The sequence below is a fragment of the Felis catus genome, chromosome C1, assembly GCF_018350175.1.
Source record: "Felis catus isolate Fca126 chromosome C1, F.catus_Fca126_mat1.0, whole genome shotgun sequence".
NCBI classification, from domain to species: Eukaryota; Metazoa; Chordata; class Mammalia; order Carnivora; family Felidae; genus Felis; species Felis catus.
In genome coordinates this window covers 24,116,313-24,141,341 of record NC_058375.1, presented here as the reverse complement: position 1 = coordinate 24,141,341, position 25,029 = coordinate 24,116,313, and the positions used below count along the sequence as shown (strand labels likewise).

The 25,029-nt window shown below is 42.2% G+C and overlaps 1 protein-coding gene across 3 annotated transcripts in view; it reads left to right on the top strand.

The window, feature by feature from the left end:
• Positions 1 to 3,643: 3,643 nt before the first annotated feature.
• Positions 3,644 to 25,029, top strand: part of PTP4A2 (protein tyrosine phosphatase 4A2) — a 32,357-nt gene continuing 10,971 nt past the window's right edge. The window contains exons 1-2 of one of the 3 annotated variants that reach the window (XM_045035471.1): positions 3,644 to 3,777; positions 20,645 to 21,348. In XM_045035471.1, coding sequence (XP_044891406.1) covers positions 21,253 to 21,348 — 96 coding nt within the window. In that variant the 5' untranslated portion in view covers positions 3,644 to 3,777; positions 20,645 to 21,252. Of the gene's footprint in view, positions 3,778 to 4,080; positions 4,459 to 20,061; positions 20,196 to 20,644; positions 21,349 to 25,029 lie in introns of those variants that run through there. The other 2 variants (XM_045035469.1, XM_045035470.1) reach the window with 2 other exon arrangements.

The following is a 25,029-nucleotide window of genomic DNA, read 5'->3' as shown; positions in this document are numbered from 1 at the left end:
TTACAGGTCAGGGATTTCAGGGGCAGAACTGGGGTTCCTGTACCGTCATAGCGCAAAACCACGGTTCGTGTCTACACAGTGCTTGACCGTTTACAAAGCACCTTCAGGACCTTCATTTCAGAACTGTCTCATTTCACAGATGAAGACAGCGGTTCATTCATGAAGTGAAGCCCCATGTCCAAGGTCGCAAAGCTAGTAATAAGGAACAGAGCCTGCAATTTTGAAATAGACTCTGAGAACCAGGGGTAACAAAACTTATTCCATTTATTCATTCCACAGTGCCCAGTACCATTCTCATAGTTGTAATAGTAGCTAACATTTATCGAACACTTTTTTTTTTTGAGTTTTATTTATCTAAGTGATTTTTGGACTCAATGTGAGGCACGAGCTCATGACCCCAAGACCAAGAGCTGCTCACTCTACTGGGTGAGCCAGCCAGGCGCCCCTATCGAACACTCACTATGTGTCTGGTGTGGTTCTACCTGAGTTATATACGCTGGTTCCCGTGACGCTCAAAACTACCTTTGGAGGTAAGCACTGTTACCATTTCAATTTTACAGATGAGGAGATTGAGACTAGATGAAGTAACTTCCCAAGGCCACCCAGGAACTACATGGCAATGCAGAGATGCCACAGGAAACAGCCTAGAGTCCCGGGGTGGGAACCAGGCACCTGGGTTGTGTCCCCACCTCTATCTAAAACCACTTCTCCAAGGGTCTCAGTTTCTTTGCCACATCGCCATTACGTCTAACTCCTGTGTGTGGCAGACCCACACAGCTTCTGCTCTTAAGAAGCTAACACTCTATAAAATCAGCCAAGAATAATGCCAGCTTTGCCTCACAGGGGCACTGGGTAGATTAATAAGCTAATGGCACTTGGAAGGTTTCAGCAAAGGCAGTGGATGAAGTCAGGGCACTCATTATGTGTGAAACTCACTGCCAAGGGTGGTTTATAACTATAATAAGGCGCCTGCAGCCCAGTTCCTGATCTGTTTGAGGTGTGCAGCCTTCCTTGGGAAACCGTTTGGACAAGGTCATTCATGTCAGGGGTTAGAGCATTCCCCTGCTGTCCTGGGGGTATGGTGGCATCATGGTCTCAGGCCTTTCACTCTCGGAGGCCAGTGTTTCTAACACTTCAGAAGGGTTTCCAGCTTACTCTGAGGGACACCCATTATTGATTGGAGTCAGAGACTAATATGCTTATTTGGGCTTCAGAGGCAGACGCCTGGGTTGAGTCCTGGTTCTGCCACTTCATCTCTCTGAAATTCCAATTGCCCCTTAAAAAAATATTCTTTAAATGTTTATTTATTTTTGAAGGGGGGGGGGACAGAGAGAGTCAGACGTGCGGAGGGGAAGGGCAGAGAGAAAGGGAGACACAGAATCCGAAGCAGGCTGCAGGCTCTGAGCTGTCAGCACAGAGCCCAACGTGGGACTCAAACCCGCAAACCACGAGGTCATCACCTGAGCTGAAGTCCGACGCTCAACCGACTGAGCCACCCAGGCACCCCTAATCCCTTTTAAAATGAGAATAATAGGGGTGCTGGGGTGGCTCAGCTGGTTAAGCATCTGGCTTTTTGATTTCGGCTCAGGTCATGATCTCATGGTTTGTGAGATTGAACCCCAAGTCGGGCCTGGCGCTCAGTGAAGAGCCTGTTTGGGATTTTCTCTCTCTCCTCTCTCTCTCTGCCCCTCCCCCCCCTCTGAAAATAGATAAATAAACTTAAAAAAATTAAAAAAAAGGGGGCGCCTGGGTGGCTCAGTAGGTTGAGCGTCCGACTTCAGCTCAGGTTATGATCTCGCGGTCTGTGGGTTCGAGCCCCATGTCGGACTCTGTGCTGACAGCTCAGAGCCTGGAGACTGCTTCAGATTCTGTCTCCCTCTCTCTCTGCCCCTCCCCCGCTCATGCTCTGTCTCTCTCTCCCTCTGTCAAAAATAAAAATAAACATTAAAAAAATTAAAAAAAAAAGACAAAATAAGAATAATACCTTCCTTATAGTATTATTTTGAAGAGTAAACTTGATAATATATTTAAAAACAATTTACCTGGGGCTTAGAATACTGTACATGTGGGGCACCTGGGTGGCTCAGTGGGCTAAGCACCCGGCTTTGGCCCAGGTTATGATCTCGGGGTTTGTGGGTTCGAGCTCCATGTCAGGCTCTGTGCTGACAGCTCAGAGCCTGGAGCCTGCTTCAGATTCTGTGTCTCCTTCTCTCTCTGCCCCGGCCCCTGCTCGGGCTCTGTGTCTCTGCCTCTGAAAATGAATAAAATTAAAAAAAAGAAAAAAGAATAGTGTAGATCCTTAATAATTGGTAGCTACTATCATAGCCATTATTGTTTTCCTTTGTTGATATTGTATTATTTACTGACATCTTAGGGCCAGGCTGAGAGCTAGATGAGGGAAGATTCATTCGTTTGTTCAACCATGTACTAGATTGCCCAAGGTAGGTCAATCGAAGGAGGGGAGAATCATGAAAATAGGCATTTACAATACACATGATAAGTGCTATGACAGGGGACTGCGTAAGGTGTTTTGAGACTTTAGTGGAAGAATCAATGGCCGGGAAACTCAGCGCAAGTTTTGTGGAGGAGGCAGTTCTCTGTTTCAAGTCTGTGCTTCCGGGAAGTAGAAAATGCTGCCTGCTGGAGGCAGACAGAGTGCAAATGGCAGCTGAGCCTGTGCTCCTCATCCAAGGGCCTTGAGGGCCTCTCAACTCCCACACAGTCCTGCCAGCCAGCCTTGCCCTGGAATACCCTCTCCTGGGCCACCTGCTGGTGGTGAACATCTTGGGTTCTGTTCTGTGGCTTAATGTGGCTGAGTCATAAGACCTTTCTTTTTACTGCTAAGCTCTAATGGAAGCCTTCTGGTCAGGAGCAATGCCCCAGGTCTACCTTGTGGGGATGGCCAAATGATGACTGATGACCACTACTTCTCCGCACAGGGCCAGATGATCATGTGTGTGGTGGAGGGGAAGCAGCCTAAGGGGCAGGAGCCCTTCTGGACAGGTGGCATTTCTGGGCAGGTGAGACATTTTAGGGTGGACAGGGGAGGTCAAGCCCCCCTCCCCAACCCTCATGGGTGAGCCTCCCCTCTTCCTCCCAAGCCAGTTTGGAATTCCTCTTTTTGGCTGCCATCCAGTAGTGGCCCAGACCACTCTCCCAACTCACCGGTGACCACATTTTCCAAACCCAAACTCAGAACTCGTGGTCTGGCAAAGAATTAAAGAATTTGTGGTCACCTTCCAAACACAAGAGAGAATAGTAGATTCTCCAGGATAATCTCTGTCGTTAAGGGGGACATTGGGTTGGAAACCCAGGCATTTTTCATACATTATATCACTGGTATGTGAAAAGAGCCCTATGAGGTAGCTAACTATTTCCTCTTAATAGTTGAGAATACTCAGAGAGAGGAAATAACTTGCCCAAGATGTTCCGTCCCGGAAGTTTGAATTTTGGTCTGTCAAGGAGGGTTCCTAGGATGTGTGTTTGCGTGCGTGTGCGTGTGTGTGTGTGTGTCGCGCGGAGTTGGGCGGGGAGAGAGGCAGAAACATCCTTCACAATTGCAGACGCACACGCTATTTATTTGGGGCCTCGAGGAAGGGCAGCCAAGTACTGAGCTGCCCTGGTTGTCACTTCTGAGCTGGAAATCCCCGGGCAAAGGGCTCGGTCGCCGCCCCGTCCCATCAGGATCTGGCCCCAGGCTTCGCGGCTCGGGATGCGGGAAAAAGCCCTTCGACTTTGCACGTTACACAGCGGCCACCGGCCCTCGCCTCTGCCCAGGTGCGGGTTGAGGGGGCCGCGGTGTGGGCGAACGACTCCCCGGGCCACGTTCCGCCCCCCCCCCCTCCCCGGTCACATGGACGCGCCTTCCGCAGCCGGGAGCGCGGAGCGGAACGAACCACGAGGAGGAGCGGGGGAGGCGCCGAGGGCAGTGGGTCAGCGCCCCGCGGGGTAGGTGGGCGGGCTCAACCGCCCCGCGAGCCGGCCGGTCAGCCAGTCAGCGGGCGCGGGGGGCGGGCCAGTGGGCGCGCGCGCCGCGCCCCGCAGCGCCCCCTGAGGGGCGGCGGCAGGAGCTGGTTCCGGCTGCGCGCGCAGCGGTGGTGGCGGCGGCGCGATCGGCCGGGCTGTAACCGTCGTCCGTCCGGTAGCGGCTGGAGCGGCAGCGGCGGCCGGGCAAGGCGCGAGGTGACGCCACAGGGCAGCGGCGGGAGCGGGGCCAGCGGCGGCAGCAGGAGACGCAGCGGCGGCCGCAGCAGCAGCAGCAAGACGGACTCGTGGACACGCGCCGCCGCCGCCGCCGCCGGGCCGGGCCGGGTGTCGCGCGCCGAGGCTGGGGGGGAGTCGTCGCCGCCGCCGCCACCGCTACCGCCGCCGCCGCCGCCGCCGAGGTGACTGAGGAGAGAGGCGCCTCCTCGCTCCCGCCGCCGCCGGACTTCAATGCCCAGTCCCCAGCTCGCCAGCGTGAGTGCGCTCCTCCCGGGCGGCCCCCGCGCCGGCTCCCGGGGCCTCGGGGAAGGGGAGGGCGGGAGGCGCCGCAGCCATTAGTGCAGGCCCGAGACACGTCCCCGGAAGGAGGGCCGGGCCGGGCCGGGGGCGGGGGGAGCGCAGCCGGGAAGCGTGGAGAACGAGGGTGGGTGAGGAAGGGGGGACTGTGCGTGTGCAAGAATGTGGAGTGTGTGTGTGTGGGGAATGTGCGTGCATGAGGGGGACAGTGTGAGTTGGAGAGAGGGCTGGGTGTGCATATGGGGTGAGGAAGACGGAGTGGGGGGTGTGGATGGGAGAGTTGGGGGCCGTGTCCGGGGTCAATGTGTGTGTGTGTGAGTGCGGGCGGAGTGTAGAGGGCAGTGGGGGTGTGTTGGGGGAGTGTGCGTAGGCGACAGGGGTAAATGGGGGAGAGTGAGGAAGCGGGAGAGGGAGAGAGCGGTCAGTGTATGGGGTAGAGTGGGGGGAATATGAGTGGTGCGTGAGAAGGAGGACGGGGAGAGGGTGAATGGCAGAGGAGGGAGCGTGGAAGGGTGTGCCTGCGATTGTCCAGCGTGTGAGCGGGCATCCTGGAGACTCTCCGTGATCGTGATCGCTGTGTATGGCGATAGTGAACCCGCGTGTCCTCGGTTAGAGAGTTCTTTCCAAGAGCGTCTTGTTCCTGGGTTCCAGTATGAGGAAACGGTATAGGAGTCTATACCAATGGCACTATAATCTTCTGGTTCTGCGATTTCTAAAAGAACGGTCGTGTTTTTTTCGGAAGGGGGGGGAGGGTGAATGTTTTCCCCCATGTCTTATGACATCCATATAAATTTCTAAATTTGTCAAGGACATGGTCTTCATCCCAACCTAGTCTGGCCCTCTGAACGCTACCTTGTCTATTGCCCAGGATCCTCGACTCTTGTCTTTAGAGTGTTCAGAGGCATAGACGCTTTTGTACAAGTACTGCTGGTTTTTCAGGTGAAAGGTATTTTATTGTTAGGTAAGTGGAAAGAATTTTTGTTAGGTTTTGGCTCTTTTCTACCCTTCTGGAGAAGAGCTCTTGAGAAAAAATAATGTGATGATGATGATGATGATCATGATGATGATGATGATGAGGAAGAAGAACCACAGGCTAGTTTATTATTCCCTGGAGTTTGTCAAGAAACAAACATATAAAGTGCTCAGCAGTTCTAGCATCACCACAGACCTACTTGTCTGTTTGGAATCACCAAACTACAACTGGTGCTGGATTAGAATATGGTAGTTATTTACAGTAGTTTCAGACAGGAAGTGAGTGAAGTTATGCCTTGTTCAATGTGCAAAGGGAAATTAAGGCTGCGGAACAACACATTATTAAGGCTCCAGAATCACTTGTGTTGGTGAAGATGGTGAGAAGTTGTTTGCCTGTATTTTGATCTGACATTTTCAAGATTGTTTCATATTGGATAGTGAAAAGACTTTTTTTTTTTTTAATGATTATTTATTTTTGAGAGAGAGATCGAGTGTGAACGGGCGAGGGGCAGAGAGAGAGGGAGACATAGAATCCGAAGCAGGCTCCAGGCTCTGAGCTGTCATGACCTGAGCTGAAGTCAGTCACTCAACTGACTGAGCCACCCAAGTGCCCTTCGAATAGACATTGTTAATGGACTTTGCCAGATTCTTGTGTTGTGGAAGTAGGGGTTTTTGATAAAGAGTATTTGGTATGGATTTTACACTTTAATGATAAGTTTCTTAGAAGTTGGGAGTCTTTCAATATGATAAGCAAAGAGGAAGGTAGTCCTTTTGATAGTAGACATAATCGAATTCTAGACCAAAGCATCTACGTGTAATTAGAAATCTGAAATTATATTTTTTCTAGAGTGTCCTTCTCATTCACTAGCATGCCATGCTCTCTGCTTTCAGAAGTAGTGAATAGTATTGTTAACTAATATTCAGTGGGGGACTGGATTAATTAGTATTAAGTGCCTGTTGTGCACAGGTACTTTTTATACACTCTCATTTAAATCTCACAGCTACTGTGAAGGTTGTAGGGATCCTCATTTACGTTTATTTGGCACATACTGAGTGGTTTTTGTTTGCTAGGCACTTGGGATTCAGTGCTGAGCCCTCAACGACTTACAGTGATGAGATGAAGAGATAATAGAGACGCAAAGAGGTTAAGTAACTTGTCCCAGGTCACAAGATAATAAGAATTGGAGCTGGATTAAAAACCCAGGTCTGTCTGATTCGAGTCCTTGGTTTTTCCACTACACCATCACCACCCTCGCAGTAGGTTGTCTCACTTTGAGGTTTCTCAACCACACAGTGACCCAGCAGCTTCTACAGATGAGAAATGTTGAATTTAATGCAGAAGACTAGATGGCCAGAGGCAAAGGGATCATTTAGGAGATGCTGACTTGAGGCTCTTTGGGGCCTAAGCTAGGCTTTTATGTGGGTGGAGATTCTGCCTTGAAACTCTTGGGGCCCCAGGGTGTGTGCTTTGAGACATAGTTTTTATGAGGCACCTGGGATATGTCTGGGAGAGGAAAGTCTGATTAAAGAAACCCATCAGCCTTTTATGTTTTTTTATTTTGGGGGAAAGAGAAAGAGTTACTGGGGTTAAGAGTCAACTAGAAGTTGTCATTCCTCTGTGAAAGTCTTTTCTGTTCAGCTGTATGAGATATTTAACTCAGATTGTGAAGGCAAGTGAGAAAATACATGTGGAAGCACTTTGTTAATTATAAATTGAACTATATAGATTCAAAGTATTATCACCATTAAGACCTTTCTAAGGCAACAGTTTGTCATATTTAGTAACTGGAAAAAGCTAGCATTTAGGACACCTATACAAATGAAAAATTGTTTAGAACTGCTGAACTGGGTATATTCTGACTCAGAACAGCAAAAGTCAAACCACTCCCTCCATGAGTCAGTCTAGTAATATTTAATTTGAACGAACCAAATTTATAGGCAGAAATCATTTACAACATCATTGAACTTCGGTGGCACTAGGAAGAGTAAATGTTTGAATGCTTTTGTGTATAACTTTCTTAAAAAGTTTGAAAGTCTCATATTTCCTTGAAAAGATATTTGTGTGAAATGAGGTAAAATAGATTTGTTTTTCTTAAGATTTAGCTCTTTGTTTAGCAATTTGTCTTAACTTTTTTTTAATGTTTACTTATTTTTGAGAGAGAGACAGAGAGACAGTGTGAGCAGGGGGAGGGGCAGAGAGAGAGAGGGGGACACAGAATTGGAAGCAGGCTCCAGGCTCTGAGCTGTCAGCACAGAGCTGGACGTGGGGCTCGAACCCACAGACCCCGCGAGATCATGACCTGAGCTGAAGTTGGAGGCTTAACTGACAACCACACAGGTGCCCCTTAACATTTTTTCTTTCAAAGGTAGAAGTTTTGTATGTAATAGTTATAGAACTTTTTATGATTTTGAGACAAAGTTGAAATTTAGTAAAGGTTCATTTAACAGGGTTTTATACTTACTGAACCTTTTTGTTGGAATATGGGATTGTTAACCAGTGAAGCCTCTAGAAAAAACATTTACAGATAAGATGCAGAGGGGCAGTACATAAATTTTTAGCTGTTGCTCTTGGAAGAGCGAAACTTAAGTTAGAGTGAAACCCAAATTAGATTGATTCCTTCAAGTACTGTATAATCAGCTATACTACTTAAAGAAGTTGGGGATCTTTAAACGTTTTGAGCAACTGAATATCAAGATCCATCATTTTAACGTGGTAGATTTAGTTATGTTTATTGAGTAGGGCAGTGGTAGAGATTTTGAGGTCATAGGATACTTGTGATGTCCAACATTATTACACTTTAAATTTCAACATTCCCTTCTTGAGAGTCTTATGTATGCTGAATCATAAATCTTACTTAAAATTCATAATAATCCTTTGAGTAAGTGGCATTCTTTAAATTGTACAGATAAAGAAATTGATTTATAGAATCAGTTGTTGAATCCCAGGTTTTGGAATCCAAGTTAAAGAGTATCAGTAAATAGATGGCAGTGGATAAAAAAAAAATTCCCCTTGAGGCTTAAGGTACTTAAATCTCTGGCTAAACTTGATTTTTGAGTTAACTCTGGTCATTTTATAGGGAGGTATATAGGAGTTAAGTAGATGTTAAAGAAGTCGGCCTTGGGGCACCTTGCTGGATCAGTCGGAGAAGCATGTGATTCTTGATCTCAAGGTCATGAGTTTGAGCCCCACATTGGGTAGAGAGATTACTTAAATAAATAAATAAATACATACATACATAAGCAGATGAACTTAAATTTAAATACGTAAGCAGATGGCCTTTTGTTTGAAATGTAGTTTTTAGGGTTTTTTTTTTTTTTCTTTTTTTTTTTAAAGGATACTTCAGTTACCTGCATATTTTTTGTTTGCTCTTTTGGTGATATTGCTGCTTTGAGAGTTTTCTTAAGACACTAGTTGGGTTATATAGAGACTGATGATTATTTTCTAAGATAAAGCAAGAGTCTGTGATGTTACAGTTCACATAATTTTGTACCTTGGGTTTGTTAATGAACAATGGATACCACCAATTACAATTTTGGGGGAAATGGGGATTTGAGTCTGTTAATCTGGAATGTTAGAAGAGCCTTTTATCCATTTTCATCCTTAGGGCTAGTGTGTATATATATATATAGAGGTGTCTGGTCGCTTTCTCTAGTTACCCTTTGTTTTACTGACTGAACCACATTCTCTAGCTCCTTTGACTTCTGGCCACTGTCTTGGGACTTGGAGCCCTATAGGACTGCTTGATGTAGAGCCCAAGTAGGTATTGTGTGTATGTTTTCTCTCCTTGGAGTAGTGGAGATCTGTGTGGGCTGAACGGAAATTGTCACTAGTCTAGCACCTCTAAGAAAGAAGCTGCACAGCACTGTGGGCTCTGTCCACTTTCCACAGTTACCCTGTGGAGTTAACAGGACCTGGGTCAGAAAATGACCCTTCTGCACGTCTTACGGTGGTTTTCCCTGAACTATCTGTTCAATCAGCATAGATTGACAGGGCTCAAAATCTTTCCTGACAAAATGACTGTGAGGAGTTGACAGATTATACCAACAGTTTTTTGTTACTTGAATACAAATGTTTTTTGTTTGCCTGCACGGATTTCTTACCCATACATTCTGTAATACAGCATCTACTTCATTTTAAGGGGCCTAGAAACTAAATTTCATCATTTGAATATAAATTTACGTTGCACAACACTGCCTTTTTAAACGATAGAGGATTTTAAGCTTTTCTGTGACTCTTTTCTAGTTGAGCCTGTTTTGAAAAAATATTTTGACCATTAGAATGGTCTTTACCTTTAGAGATATTTAATTCCTTTCATAGTATTTTTGGGTTGAAATTTCATTCTTCTCAGAAAATGTTAATTCTTTTGGCATAAGATGCACACATGATATATTTGCTTTAGCAGATCAGATAAATTACTTTGTGTTTTTATTTCTGCAGTGGTCAAAAATGTTGGCTCTTAACTAATGTATCCTTTGACAAGAATTCAAATTCAGTCTGCTTTCTTGTAGTCCTCTTTTAGTTTTAGTTGAGATTTGAGCAGTCTTATAGGAGACGTTCACTAGGTTGTATCACCACAGTATCCGTAAATTGGATTTATAGACATATGCTGATATTTACTGTTTTTAGCAGCAAAACAAATTGATGTTTTTTACTTTCCTTTATTTATGAAAAGCCTCTCATGAGGGAGCAGAATGACTGGTTAGTGCAGAAGGATATGAGTCATCGGCAGGGTTTGTCAGCAAATTGAGAAGGATATGATGGAGAAACAATAGATTCTAGTGACATTATTCTTCATTCCACACGTGTGGATGCAAACAAGTTTCCTTCGGTGATTGGTTTAAGTTACTCAAATAATTTAGATCTTCCAAGATGAGAAGCAGTCCAAATTTAAGTCCTAGACTATGCCCTGAATTGTTTTTCTAGTGAAATGAGATCTTCATTTGGAGGTCGTCAACAAGTAGAATTTAGTTAAACTCCTCTCTCTGTTTACTAGGAAAAATAATTCACCTATGAGGTAGGAGTTAGTAAGTTGAGAGTCTGTTTTTGTGAAGCTTGTGACTATGGACGTGCTCGGTAGATCAGAAGATGTCCACCAATGTGACGTATTTGTTTTCTGTCATTGAGTAAAGAGTCACTCCCTGACTACTACTCCTACTTTTAAATTCTCAAAAGCTTTTATTGCATTCAAATTGGTTTGAAATTCTCAGCATGGTCAAGGCCTCCTGGAGTTATTTAACCAAAGACTCCTTTCCTTTCTCTAAGGCATGCTACCATGGCCCTTCACTGTTTCTGCAGTCTTGTCAGAAAAGTTTTACCTTTCCTCAGAAGTCGTAATCCTCCTCCATTCTACTCATACTTACTTTGTGTCTTCAAAGTATGTGGCATTAATATGAAATTTTAATGTCCCTCATCAAATATTTTCACCCACGTGGATTCTTTTAGGCTCTTGATCCTGGATAGTGTTTGTATGGTGTGCACAAAGAGCTCCACAAAGGCTCGTTGTTATATTGGATATGCTGCACTTTAGTATCATTCAGAGGTGGCATACTGTCCCCCATCTCAGTAAGCATTTGGAGGAAGAGGACGAGAAAGTACGTTTTGCATTCTTTAAGTTGGAGGAGAAGGAAGGTGAATCCATGTTGACCTAAACTGGTGAGCAAAGAATAATAATCCCTTGACATGGTGTTAGAGAGGTATTTCACCATTTTTACTTCACTCTCGTGTTTTAATGTGAAACAACTGCTTTCACTGTATGGCTTTTAAAGATTGTGAATGTTGTGTTTTATGAAAATAAACATCAAGCCATTAATGGACAATTGGTGGGTAGACAGTATATTTTAAAAGGCCACTGGCAGCTCCAAATAGAATGATTTGGGTTCTTGTCTATCTTGTATTACAGTGAGTACACAGAGAGAGATGGCTGTGAAGTACAATGTAATTTATAAAAAGCAAGTTTAGGAGAGGAAGTGAAGTGTAACTTAACCGGTTTTAGGGGAAACTTGGACCAAAATGCCTAACAGCAGAAAAATTTCTGGGGCTCAAACAAAAGAATTTATGCTGACAAGATGTAATTTAGAATGTTTTTTATTCTGTATCCTGTGCATAGCTTCCTTCCCTCCCTGTCAGTGGTGGATATTTAAACAGGACCTTTAAATAATGTTCAATATATTTGACAAAATGGGGAAATGAAAGAGTTAAGCTGACCCATAAACTGCTCAGCTCTGAAACATATATTTTAAATAATGCTAACAATAGCCTGGAAGTTCTTACTTTGCATGCTGCTCCTGTGCTGTAGGTTATTTTGAAAGGTGATTCAAATAACCTTTTCCCAAGTATCTATTTTGCAACCTCAGGGAACTCACAGCTGTTACAGTCATTCTAACTATCCTGATATAGCTCAGAAAATATTTCAAAGTGGTGTTGACAGGATGAATCCAGGTGTCCTTGTGGATTTTCTTTCTTCTTTCTTTTTCTTTTTTTCTGGATTTTCACTACTGAATTTGCATTATTACAGTTGAAGTTCAGAACCTCAAATGTATTTCTTTATTAATGAAATAATCAATTCAGTGGCTCTGGGTTAATGTACATATAGTGATGGTGGAAACTAAATTAAAATGACTAAAACTTATTAAATTGTTTTCCAGGAAAATTACTTAGCCTTTTGAGGTTAAAGGAGGTAAGAAAGGAAAAAAAACAAATATTAGAATTTAATTATACGGGAGTGCTGCTGAATTTGAGATAGTTATTATTTTTTTTAATTTTTTTTTTAACGTTTATTTATTTTTGAGACAGAGACAGAGCATGAACGGGGGAGGGTCAGAGAGAGAGGGAGACACAGAATCTGAAACAGGCTCCAGGCTCCGAGCTGTCAGCACAGAGCCCGACGCGGGGCTCGAACTCACGGACCGCGAAATCATGACCTGAGCTGAAGTCAGCTGCTTAACCGACTGAGCCACCCAGGCGCCCCATGAGATAGTTATTATTATATAAAAGAGGTTACCACACTTATTTAGGAAAACAGTGAACTTAAACTTTATAACATTGGGAGTCTTAAAGTGCACGTAAACTAGAGTCTTTAAACGCAAAGCCCGTGAAGAGGATAGCCATAATATCTTTGCCTAGAAAGGAAAAGTGTGAATAAATAGAATCAGTTTAATAGAGCTATTTAACTTAACTTTTAAAAGATTTAAAAGGTTGCCTAGATGGCTCAGTTGGTTAAGCGTCCCAACTCTTGATTTCAGCTCAGGTCGTGTTCCCAGGGTTGTGAGATCAAGCCCCACGTTGGGCTCTCAGCTGAGTGTGGAGCCTGCTTGGGATTTTCTCTCTCTCCCTCTCCCCTGCTCATACACTCTCTCTAAAATAATAATAAAAAATAACAAAAGATTTACTGAAATCCATAAGATTAAGCCCAATATTAGAATTGTGCTGTTAGGATTTTTAATGTTATTACCAGTATTCAAATAACTATTAAAATTAAAAAAACATTTTTTTTTGAGAGAGAGAGAGAGAGAGAGAGAGAGAGCACGAGTGAGCAAGGAGCAGAGGGAGAGAGACAGAGAGTGTGGAGTGTGGAGGCCACAGTGGGGCTTGAGCTCACCCCATGTGGGGCTCGAACTCACGAACCGTGAGATCATGACCTGAGCCGAAGTCGGACCCTTAACCGACTGAGCCACCTAAGTGCCCCTAAAATTTTTTTTTAATGTTTATTTATTTTTGAGAGAGAGAGAGAGAGAGACAGATGAGTGGGAGAGGCACAGAGAGAGGGAGACACAGAACCTGAAGCAGGCTCCAAGTTCTGAGCTGTCAGCACAGAGCTCAACCTGGGGCTTGAACCCACGAACTGTGAGATCATGATCCGAGCTGAAGGCTGTCGCTTAACCGACTGAGCCACCCAGACGCCCCTCAAATGACTATTTTGGAAAAACTGAAAACTGGCCATAGTCCTGTTACCACCGTTAAATTTTATTTAAATTTAAAGGAAAAATAACATTTTTGGGAAAAAAAATTCTGCTGGAGAATTGCTAATTTTTAGAGAAACAGTAAAGTACAAAATTGAAAAGTAAATATTTTCAAGTGTGGTATTGAAAATATTTAATGCAGTTTTCATCTTATAGTTATTTGTAGAGGTAAGAATTACTAGAAAATGACAAGTACTTCTAATCACTAGGGCACATACAAATTTGAAAACCACTCCCTTTTCATTTGAGTGGGAACAGAGCCCACAGGACTTCAGTAAATAACGGTCACTGTTCTCAGAAGCAGGTGCGATTGTTGGTTAATGACTTTCCTTTCTGAGTGGCACGCCATGTATCTCAGGCTGGTTCTGAAATGTTAAGATACTTTCCCACCGTCAAGGTCATGATTTCTTTTTATATAAGTGATTATTGATTTCTGTACTGGAACTTGATTCTCAAGTTCCCTCCTTAAATGAGGAAGTGGAAAAGTGGGAATAACCAAGACAGTAACTATGAAACTTTTTTTTTTTTTTTAGCAGTAAAGAAGCATCTTGGTATTTTTAGCTTGTTTACAGATATTTTGGATCCTAATTTGTGTAGAATTTAATGATACCTCTTTCCTTATCAACTCCCTGCCACTGTAGTAGGGGAGGGGAACTAACATTAATTTGAATTGTCTAAGTTCACGGATCCAGATGTATACAATTTTAGCTTGATAAATGGCAACCATCGAGGGATGAACAAAGTAGCAGAGAGAGTAGAACTGTTGTTTCTACAAGGCTCTGATGAGTTGGTAGGGTATGAAAGAAGAGTACGATTTCAGTTTGAGACAGGTAACTAGAAGATTCATTAGCGAAGTTGAGTTCTCCTTAACTAACAAGTCTTTAAGATACATTTTCCCACAAATGGTCAGGATGCAGTAGAGACAGAAGAGTTTCCCTACTCTTCTTGCATGGTGTTGTGGTGATTTTATGGTCCATTGTTTGAATAGACTCAATATTAAGTTAGGCTTCTCTGAGTTCTTGGAGTTACTCAGGGCCTTCTTTTTTCACAGACCCCACATCTAGTCTGGACAGATCTACCTCAAAGTATATCTTGAAACTGATCGCTCCTTATCCTCTACTGCTATTACCATGGTCCAAGCTATTTCTCTCCTGATACGGCTAGCAGTGGTTCCTACCAGATCTCCCCGTTTCTGCCCTCACTATTCGTATTATCTGTCTCCACATAGCAGCTAGAGTGGTCTTTTTAAACATAAGTTGTCAATCTTCCTTGAAACCTTATCATTTTTCTTGGAACAAGACCGAAATACTTACATTGACCTTTAAGGCTCTCTTCTTTCTCTGACCCTATTCATTCCATTGCCTTCTCTGCTCCGGTAGCACTAGCCCCCTTGCTGTTCCTAGAACACTCCAAGCATGGCCCCACCTCATAACCTTTGCAACAGCTAATCCCTTTTGCCTAGAATGCTCCCTCAAATATCTATTTGGCTCACACCCCCAGGTCTTGGATAAAATGTCACTTTTTTCAGTGAGGCCTTTTCTGATAGCCTTATTTAAAATTGGAATCCCTCTCTTTTCTGGCACTGTAGATTCCCCTACTTTGCATTTTCCTCTGTAACAGTGGCATAGTTTGTCTTTTTCTGCCTACTAAAATATAAGATCCACCCTGACAGGAATTTTTGTTTACTGCTCTTGCTGCATCTATAAAAGTATATGACGCATAGGAAATGTCTAATATACACTTGAATTATTAATAAATTGTTAATTAGCCAAATTGCAAGGAGGATGTCTTAACTCTTCAGAAGAAGGAATTCTTTACCGTTGACAGATTATTCATTTCTAGTTTAAGAGAAGTGCTGGTGTCTTTGTTCAAGTGAGATGAATTTGTTTTAGGAAGAGATTGTTGCAAGGTTTTAGCCTTATATGCAGTATAATGCTTTCATGTTGCCTGTTTGTACAAACCAAGCTGACTCAAATTTGCATGACTTCCTGTAGAATTTCTGGTAAGAAAAGCAACAGTAAATGTATGCTTGCTTGTTTTTCTAGACCTTTGCTCTTAGATTTTTTCTTAGGTCTAGAATTCTTTATTGTGCATTTATGTTATAATTTACTGTTTTAATTTGGTGAATACTGGTGTGACCCATCAAATTAGAGGGTTTATTGTATTATTTAATTTGGAAATAGGGGTAATTTCTCAGTGGAAAACTTGATGTGAGTGGATTGACAGGATTTTTAAAAGGATGCCTAGTAAGTTTGGGTTGCCCTCAAATTCTGTTCATTTATGTTTGAACTTAGAATTACAGTTGCCAAAGAGGAACCTGAATGTTACTCAGTAATTTAATACTTTTTTTAAAGTTTGTTTATTTTGAGAGAGAGTGCACATGCATGTGTGAGTGGGAGAAGCGGCAGAGAGGGAGAAAGAGAATCCCAAGCAGGCTGTTAGCGTGGGTCCATCTTGGGGCTCAGTCTCACAAACACTAAGATCATGACCTGAGCTGAAATCAGGAGTCAGATGCCTAACCAACTGAGCCACCCAGGTGCCCCAATAATTTAATATCTTTAACAAAGAAGAAAACTGTCTGGAATTGGGTAGGTACAGGCCTGCCTGGGACAGAGTGGCTAGCTCTCTCTTAAGGCTCTTTGTAATCCTATGGTTATAGCACTGTTGAGAATGTAAATTGTAGTTTTTAGTTTTTGGGGGGCTGGAGGGAAGAGAGAGTATGCACGTGTGGGAGGGGCAAGGGGAGAGGGGGAGAGGGAGAGGGAGAGGGAGAGGGAGAGGGAGAGGGAGAGAGAGAGAGAGAGAGAGAGAGAGAGAGAGAAAATCTTAAACAAGCTTCACAGCCCAGCGTGGAGCCTGATGTGGGGCTCCATTTCACGACTGTGAGATCACGATCTGAGCTGAAATCAAGTCAGTCGCTTAATGGGCTGAGCTACCCAGGTGCCCTGAGAACGTAAATTGTAAATCATTGTAGGGTTCTTTATCGCCCTAGAATTTTATTTTAATTAAAAAGTATATTTATTTTTGAGAGAGAGAGAGGGACTCGTGTATGCACAAGCAAGGGAGGGGCAGAGAGAAGGGGACAGAGGATCTGAAGTGGACTGTGCTGACAGCAGAGAACCTGACGTGGGGCTCGAACTCATGAATGGAGAGATCATGGCCTAAGCCAAAGTCAGATGCTTAACCGACTGAGCCACCCAGGCATCCCATACCCTAGAATTTTATAAAAGTAATATATATATATATATATATATATATATATATATATATATGAAAAACAAAACATTTCAAAAGGTATGTATTATGGTAGAGTAATTCAGAGTTCTGGCCTCCAGCTCCAGTCCCTTCTACCCCCTAGACAACCACTGTTACCTCTTTATAACTCTCCAGATAATTGATGGGTATGAAAGCTATACAGCACTCACAGGTATTTCTGTATATACTGTTCATACTATCATGTGCTCTTTTCACTTATTAGTCCCTTAGCCATCTTTCCATATTTCACATAGATGTGTTTTATTCTTTTTAACCTCGGCATGGTTTTCCTCTTTAAGAATATACCATGATTAACTGATGGTTAGTGTATAATTTCATGTATTTTGGTTTTTGATTCTCATCTAAGTAGATGTTAGGACTAGACTTGACACAGGACATTTAAACTCTAATACACCGCTTTTCAAAGCTTTAAGTAGTCTCTGTTGTGTTACTGACTTAGTCTTTCTGGCAGTACACTATCTTAGCTTGGTAGGCCTCTGCTTGCTTGTTTCCAGTCTCCTCTTTATTCTGTTTTCTCTTTCCCTCTTTCCTCTCTTCGTCTCCTTAATTTAAAACAGTTGCAGGGGGGTACCTGGGTGGCTCAGTCGGTTAAGCGTCCGACTTCGGCTCAGGTCATGATCTCACAGTTCGTGAGTTCAAGCCCCGCATCGGGCTCTGTGCTGACAGCTCAGAGCCTGGAGCCTGCTTCACATTCTATGTCTCCCTCTCTCTCTGCCCCTTCCCTGCTCATGCTGTGTCTTTCTCTGTCTCAAAAATAAATAAACATTAAAAAAAAAAAAATTAAAACGGTTGCAGGGCGCCTGGGTGGCTCAGTTAAACTTCTAACTTCAGCTCAGGTCATGATCTCACAGTTCGTGAGTTTGAGCCCTTGGTCAGGCTCTGTGCTGACAGCTCAGAGCCTGGAGCTTGCTTGGGATTCTGTGTCTCCTTCTCTCTCTGACCCTGCCCTGCTCCTGCTCTGTCTCTGTCTCTTTAAAAAAAAAAAAAAAAAAAATTCAAATGGATTTTTCTGTCACAGACCATTCCTTCTAATCCTGCAGTGAAGTTACCATCTTTTGTTAAAAATGGAAATGTTGTATAGGAAATGTCCCAAATTCAACATTTTAAAAGTTAAGTTCTCTAAAAGATAACATTACTTAATTAATGCCAGTGAGACAGTTTTAGAAGAAAGTTTTCCTGTAAGATGTGCAGGTGCTAAGTTTATGCTGAAATAACAGGCCTTTGTAACTTTTGAGTATTTTCCAGCTGTGGTGAGTTGTTTATGATTTTTTTGCAGACTGCTTGTTTTGTGTTCTTATGTCTGTTACAGGAATTAACATTAGTTTATCTGAATTGACAGGTGCAAGAGCATTTAACTGTTGATGTGTAGTTGAACTGGGGAGGGGGGCTGGAGAAGGAGCAGAAGCTTGTTTTTATCATGTATCTGTTAACATTGATAGAACATACTGTTTCATTTGGCAGAAATTCCTTTGCTGGGGATCTCAGTATGGTGTTAAGAATTGAAAATCTAATAATGAATTATCCTTATCCTTGGAAGTGGTCCTTCTAAAATGAAGTTGGAGGAGTAAGATGGGATAACATTTGTTTTGTTTGCTGAGCAGACAAACACTGGAGACTAGGTAGAAAACTTAATGCTAGAGCTGTAACCTTTTAAGCCTGGCCATCCCTACAAAGCAGGTCTTTCAGTGCTTTTCCTCAGCTGACACGCATACTAGCTGTGATAACATCGTTAAACCAAAGGGATTCCAATAGGTTAGAATTTCCTTGTGTTTTGCTTTTCACTGCATGCAAACCATTGTTGAGTGGTTACTTTAATAATCTTTTCTCCCCTTATTTAAGGTCACAGAGTTGCAGATCAACATCCAAGCAAATATTTGAAGAAAAGTTACAGTTGCATGAAAAAAAATCATGACTTGAAAAATATGTGGGTTCCTCCTAGTCAAAATTGGAAACATGAATGGAGTTAGGAGATCTGGGTTCTTGTCCTTGATCTGCTACTTATTAGGGATGTGGTCTTAGTTAAGTCATTTTAATCTGCCTCCCAAACATCATCTCCCCCCCCCCCCCCCCCCCCCCAAGGTCAGAGTAGTTGCTCTCTAAGTTTCTTGTAGCTTTAAAATTCCTTGACTGCACAGGGAGTAGTACTCTATGAAATGTGTAATCTAAGGTGGCTGTGTTTTGTGGTTAGAGTTAGAATTAGGAGTTGGGAAAGTGGTGGTGTATATTCTTGTTTTTCTTAGTTTGAGTATAGAAGTTTCATGTTTTTACTGTAGTGTATAACTTCTGAGGTATTGAAGTTCTTAGAATGCCATTTTGGATTTCTTATGTGTTTTGTGCTTTTGTCCATGGTTAATATAGTCACAAGTATGTCAGTGACAACAAAATACAGTGTCATAAGGATATCATAAAAAGATGACTTGTGGATAGAATAGGCTTGAAAGTTTGTAAGCTTAGGTTCTTTCTTAGATGCATTTTAGTTTCTTCCTGAAAATGGTTCTGTAGCCATTATCTTCCATGTCTTTTTCTATCTGGTCAAATCATCTTTTCAGAGACTACTAAATAAGCGTTTACTGGTGGCTGAGAAGAGGCAAGTGAAAGAACTTAGACCCTGTCCCTATTTCCAGAGCTATTCATTTATTTAGATTTATTTATTTATTTGAGTAATCTCTACTCCCAAGGTGGGGCTCCAACTCCCAAATCCTCACTTCCAAACCCTTACGGACTGAGCCAGCCAGGCATCCTCAGAGCAATTTATGATTATCTTGATACTCTGACTGAGCTAACTATAAAGGTTACTGTGTTTCAAAGCAGCAGGCCCAAAATAATATTAAAAAATTCTGCCAGTTTTTTGCCTTGTTTTGGGGATGGATTAATACTTGGGCAGAAGAATGCTGTGTGAATCAATGACCTTTAGATGCTTTGTACTCTTGAGATAGAGATGTGATGTGAGAAATAGTAAAGAAGTAAACTGGGCTAGGGACGCCTGGGTGGCGCAGTCGGTTAAGTGTCCGACTTCAGCCAGGTCACGATCTTGCGGTCTGGGAGTTCGAGCCCCACGTCAGGCTCTGGGCTGATGGCTCAGAGCCTGGAGCCTGTTTCCGATTCTGTCTCCCTCTCTCTCTGCCCCTCCCCCGTTCATGCTCTGTCTCTCTCTGTCCCAAAAAATAAACGTTGAAAAAAAAAATTAAAAAAAAAAAGAAGTAAACTGGGCTAGAAATGAGATGATGGGATTCATGCATTAGTTGAGGTAGCAGGCATTATGTGTGGTACATTGGAAAAACATTGGATTAACAGAAGACATTTACCTAGACAAGTCATTTCACTTTTCTGATGCTCTTTCCTCATTCCTTCTAGGTAGCAATAAGTACTCAGAGTTGTGAGGAAGATAAGCTAATTTTTCAAAAAGTACTTTATGGACTAGTGTTATAATTGGGGGCCATTGCATATCCTTTGGATAGAAAGAATTCAGTCCTCAGAGTGAAATTTTGGTAAATATCCTTCATTTACAGATGTATCTTATTTTAAGCAAAGTGTGTATATGAAAGACTTAACCATCAAAGCAGAATAAGATTGCTGTGAACTTTACGAAGAGCCTATGGACAGAAGGTTCTTTAAGGATCTTTTAATAACTATTTTAAGTGAATTTAAAAATTCGGTCATTTAAAAAATGACTTGAGTTACAAATAATCTTATTGACACAGAAATTTTGCTGAATCCCATTTTGGAAAAGAAAAAACACACTTTTGAATTTTGGACTTTTAAAACTCTTGGTATACATTTTTATCCTAGTCTTCATAGATGACAGTAATTAAAACTTGGTGGCATTTCAGCATTTCAGAGCTCTTTGGGCTCACAGAGAATGTATTCATGACTTTGAGCATCATGTTTACTATGCTGTCAACCTCCACTTCATTTTACTTCTGCTTTTCTCCTCTAGGTTTTTCGTTGGAATATACGTTGCACATTTATGGCGATTCTGAGCGTGAGGGCAGACTTCTGCCAGGCTCAGCACAGCGTTTTCGCTGACAAGTGAGCTTGGGGCTTCTATGTGCCATAATTAACATTGCCTTGAAGACTCTGGACACCGAGACTGGCCTCAGAAACAGTTGGCTTTTTTTTTTTTTTTTTTTTTTTATTGCAAGCATATTTCTTTTAATGACTCCAGTAAAATTAAGCATCAAGTAAACAAAAGTGGAAAGCAACCTACACTTTTAACTTGTCTCACTAGTGCCTAAATGTAGTAAAGGCTACTTCAGTTTTGTATGTAGTTGGAATTTTTGGAGTCCGAAGGTATCCATCTGCAGACATTGAGGCCCAAGTTGAATTTGGATTCAAGTGGATTCTAAATACTTCTGCTTACCTTGAAGAGAGAAGCTTCTTAAAGAATAAACAAGTTGAATAGAGAAAACACTGATTGATACTAGGCATTTTAGTGGTCTTTTTAATGTTTTCTGCTGTGAAACATTTCAAGATTTATTGATTTTTTTTTTTTTCATTTTCCCCATCACACCTACACACGCACGCTCACACTTTTTATTTGCCATAATGAACCGTCCAGCCCCTGTGGAGATCTCCTATGAGAACATGCGTTTTCTGATAACTCACAACCCTACCAATGCTACCCTCAACAAGTTCACAGAGGTAAGATTGTAGTATGGTCTACTTTTTGGATTGATTTATAGGTAAAGTTCCATTATAAGTGAACACCATTAGTAAAGAAATCTCTTACCACAAAGCCATTTATTTCTGTGACTGGAATATGGGTGGTCATCCTTCCCAGTCTCTGTTTAAATTGGGTTGAATAGGGGCGCCTGGGTGGCGCAGTCGGTTAAGCGTCCGACTTCAGCCAGGTCACGATCTCGCGGTCTGTGAGTTTGAGCCCCGCGTCGGGCTCTGGGCTGATGGCTCAGAGCCTGGAGCCTGTTTCCGATTCTGTGTCTCCCTCTCTCTCTGCCCCTCGCCCGTTCATGCTCTGTCTCTCTCTGTCCCAAAAATAAATAAACGTTGAAAAAAAAATTAAAAAAAATAAATTGGGTTGAATTAATTATAACAATTTTTTTTTTTAGAGTTTATTTAGAGAGAGAGTGAGCAGGGGAGGGGCTGACAGAGAGAAGGGGGGGGGAGCGGAGAGTGTGAATATTTCAAGCAGGCTCTGTGCTGTCAGCGCAGAGCCCAGGGCAGGGCTCGATCTCACGAACCATGAGAACATGGTCTGAGCCGAAATCCAGAGTTGGGCACTTAACCAGCTGAATCACCCAGGCACCCCTACAACAGTTTTTTAAAAGAACACTTACAGAGTTTGGGGAGATTGTCTAGTGCTGGTTTTTTTAATATCCTTTCTACATAATTAGCAGTTCTTTTGTCAGATTTTTAATAATAAAAATAATATTTATTGAATACTTAGTATGTACCCAACGTTATAATCAGTCTTATAAAAAAAAAAAAAGTGCAGTTTTAGGCGTTATATTATTTACTACTCAGAATAGCCCTATGAGGTATAGATACTATTATTTTCTTCCTCTTACAGATGAGGAAATTGAGGTTCAAGGCAATTTGGTAATTTAGTAATTTGGCTAGAGGTACACAACATATAGTAGAACTGTCTCTGACCCTGAAATCCAGGTCTGCCTCAAATATTCTAGCCACTTTTGATAAAAAGCTACTCCAGAACTACTTATCAGTCGTAACTATCATCTACAAGGATCAAAACCTTATGGGGAGGAAAGGTATTATAGGTAACATTTTTATGTCCAATCTTTCATTTTCTCTGCTGTATTTATAGAGTAAACTTAGCTGGATGAACTCCTAGGGATTCTAAATCTACCCCTCTCATTTTACAGATAGCAAAATGGAGTTCAGAAGAGGTTTGACTTTCATAAGGACGCAAATATTTACTATAAAAAACTGTACCATAACCTTTCAATGAATGGCTACTATGGAGTTCATTTTAATAGGATTTTATTTGTATTTTGAAGTGTTTTAAAATTACTGACTCCACGTAATAGCAACAACTTTCCTGAGTCTGTTTTAGAAGAAGGCCATTCTCTGAAAAATAAAGTCCTTTAGCAATTAGAATAACTTTTACCCTTTAGTTAACCAAATGATGGACACTTGTAGGATATCACTGTTCCTGCTTATTTATACTTATAATTCTCTGAGCTTCTTAACTGTGTGTACACAGTGTGTAAGTTGATCCCAGGCCTGTGTGCCCTTAGCTTGTTCAGTCACCTTTAAGCCTGGTTGAATTATGTGATACTATTTTCAGCCTGTGGATTCCTTGGCCATAGACTCCAAGAGTGGCAGAAGCCACTGTCCTGCAACTATAAAAAGATGTTGGTGACCCATTGAAGATAGGTAGTCACTGGATTAGGCATTACTGGAGAAAATTTTCATTTTTTATTTGTTAAAAAAATGTTTATTTTTGAGAGGGAGAGAGAGCAGGGGAGGGGTGGAGAGAGGGAGACACAGGGTTGAAGCAGGCTCCATGCTATCAGTGCAAAGCCTGATGTGGAGCTCGAACTCATGAGCTGTGAGATCATGACCTGAGCTGAAGTCAGACACTCAACTGCCTGAGCCACCCAGGCACCCTGGAGGAAAATTTTTAAAGGAGCAAGGCTTCTGGCTATAATTATATGTTTGTTGGCTTTGTAACATGATACCACTTTTTAATCTTAATTTCAAAATTACTTTTGTTTCCTTTTATTTTTTAAAATATTATTTATTAATCATTAAAAAAATGTTTTTGGTGCACTGGGTGGCTCAGTCGGTTAAGCGTCTGACTTCGGCTCAGGTCATGGTCTCGCAGTTTGTGAGTTCAAGCCCCGCATCGGGCTCTGTGCTGACAGCTCGGGGCCTGGAGCCTGCTTTGGATTCTGTATCTTCCTCTCTCTCTCTCTGCACCTCCCCCGCTTGTGCTCTGTCTCTCTCTGTCTCTCAAAAATGAATAAATGTAAAAAAAAAAAAAAAAAATTTTTAAATAAAAAAAAATGTTTTTAGGTTTATTTATTTTGAGCGAAAGAGAAAGTGCAAGCAAGGGAGGGGTAGAAGAAGAGAGAGAATCCCAAACAGGCTCTGTGCTGCCAGCGCAGAGCCAGATGTGGGGCTCGAACCCTGAAACTGTGAGGTCATGACCTGAGCTGAAACCAAGAGTTGGATACTCAACCGACGGAGCCACCCAGAAGCCCCTTTAAAGATTTTATTTTTAAGTAATTTCTGTACCCAACATGGTGCTTGAATGTACAACCTCAAGATGGAGTTGTATGCTCTGCCAGCTGAGCCAGCCAGGCATCCCACTTTTTGTTTCTTTAAATTAAAAAAGCAGTGGTACTTAGTATGTAAAAATCAGAAGATACATATAAGCAAAAGACAGTTTAGAGTTGCCTGGGTGGCTCCATTGGTTAAGCCTTTGGCTTTGGCTCAGGCCATGATCTCTTAGTTCATGAGTTTGAGCCCCACATTGGGCTGTCTGCTGTTGGCACGGAGCCCCGCTTCGGATCCTCTGTCTCCCCTCTCTCTGCCCCTCCCTTGCTCAAGTTCTTTCTCTCTCTCTCTCAAAAATCAACATTAAAAAATTTTTAAAAAGACAGTTTAAAAATACTTAACTCTTCTTAATACCTGTCTTCTGGATGTTTTTCTCTACATATATGTATATATTCACTTACATTCATATAGATAGGATCACATTATATTTTATCATCCCCCCAACCTTCTTAGTATTATTTTTATAGCTGTCATAGTATTCTGTATGGATGTACCATACTTTCTTTTTTTTTATTTTTTATTTTTTAATGTTTTATTATTTATTTTTGAGACAGAGAGAGACAGAGTATGAACAGGGGGAGGGTCAGAGAGAGAGGGAGACACAGAATCCGAAGCAGGCTCCGGGCTCTGAGCTGTCAGCACAGAGCCTGACGCGGGGCTCGAACTCATGGACCGCGAGATCATGACCTGAGCCAAAGTCGGACGCTTAACTGATTGAGCCACGCAGGCGCCCCATGCCATACTTTCTTTAACTGTTCCCCTGTTTTTGGACCATTAATGTTTCTACCTTTTTACCATTCCAAACAGCCCATGCTGCACGTGTTGGTAGCTAAGTCTTGGGTGTATATTTAATTACTTTGTTACTATAAATTCTCAGAGGTAGAATTTCTAGGTCATAGTGTGTGTGTGCTTTCAAAGGTTTTGTGACAGGTTACCAAACTGCCCTTTATTAAGGTGAATCATAGTGATGCTTCCATTAAGAACTTGAGTGTCCATTCTGTATGTTGCCACAATGAGAATGATTTTGATCTTTGAGAATGATGTCTCATTGCTTCAATTCGT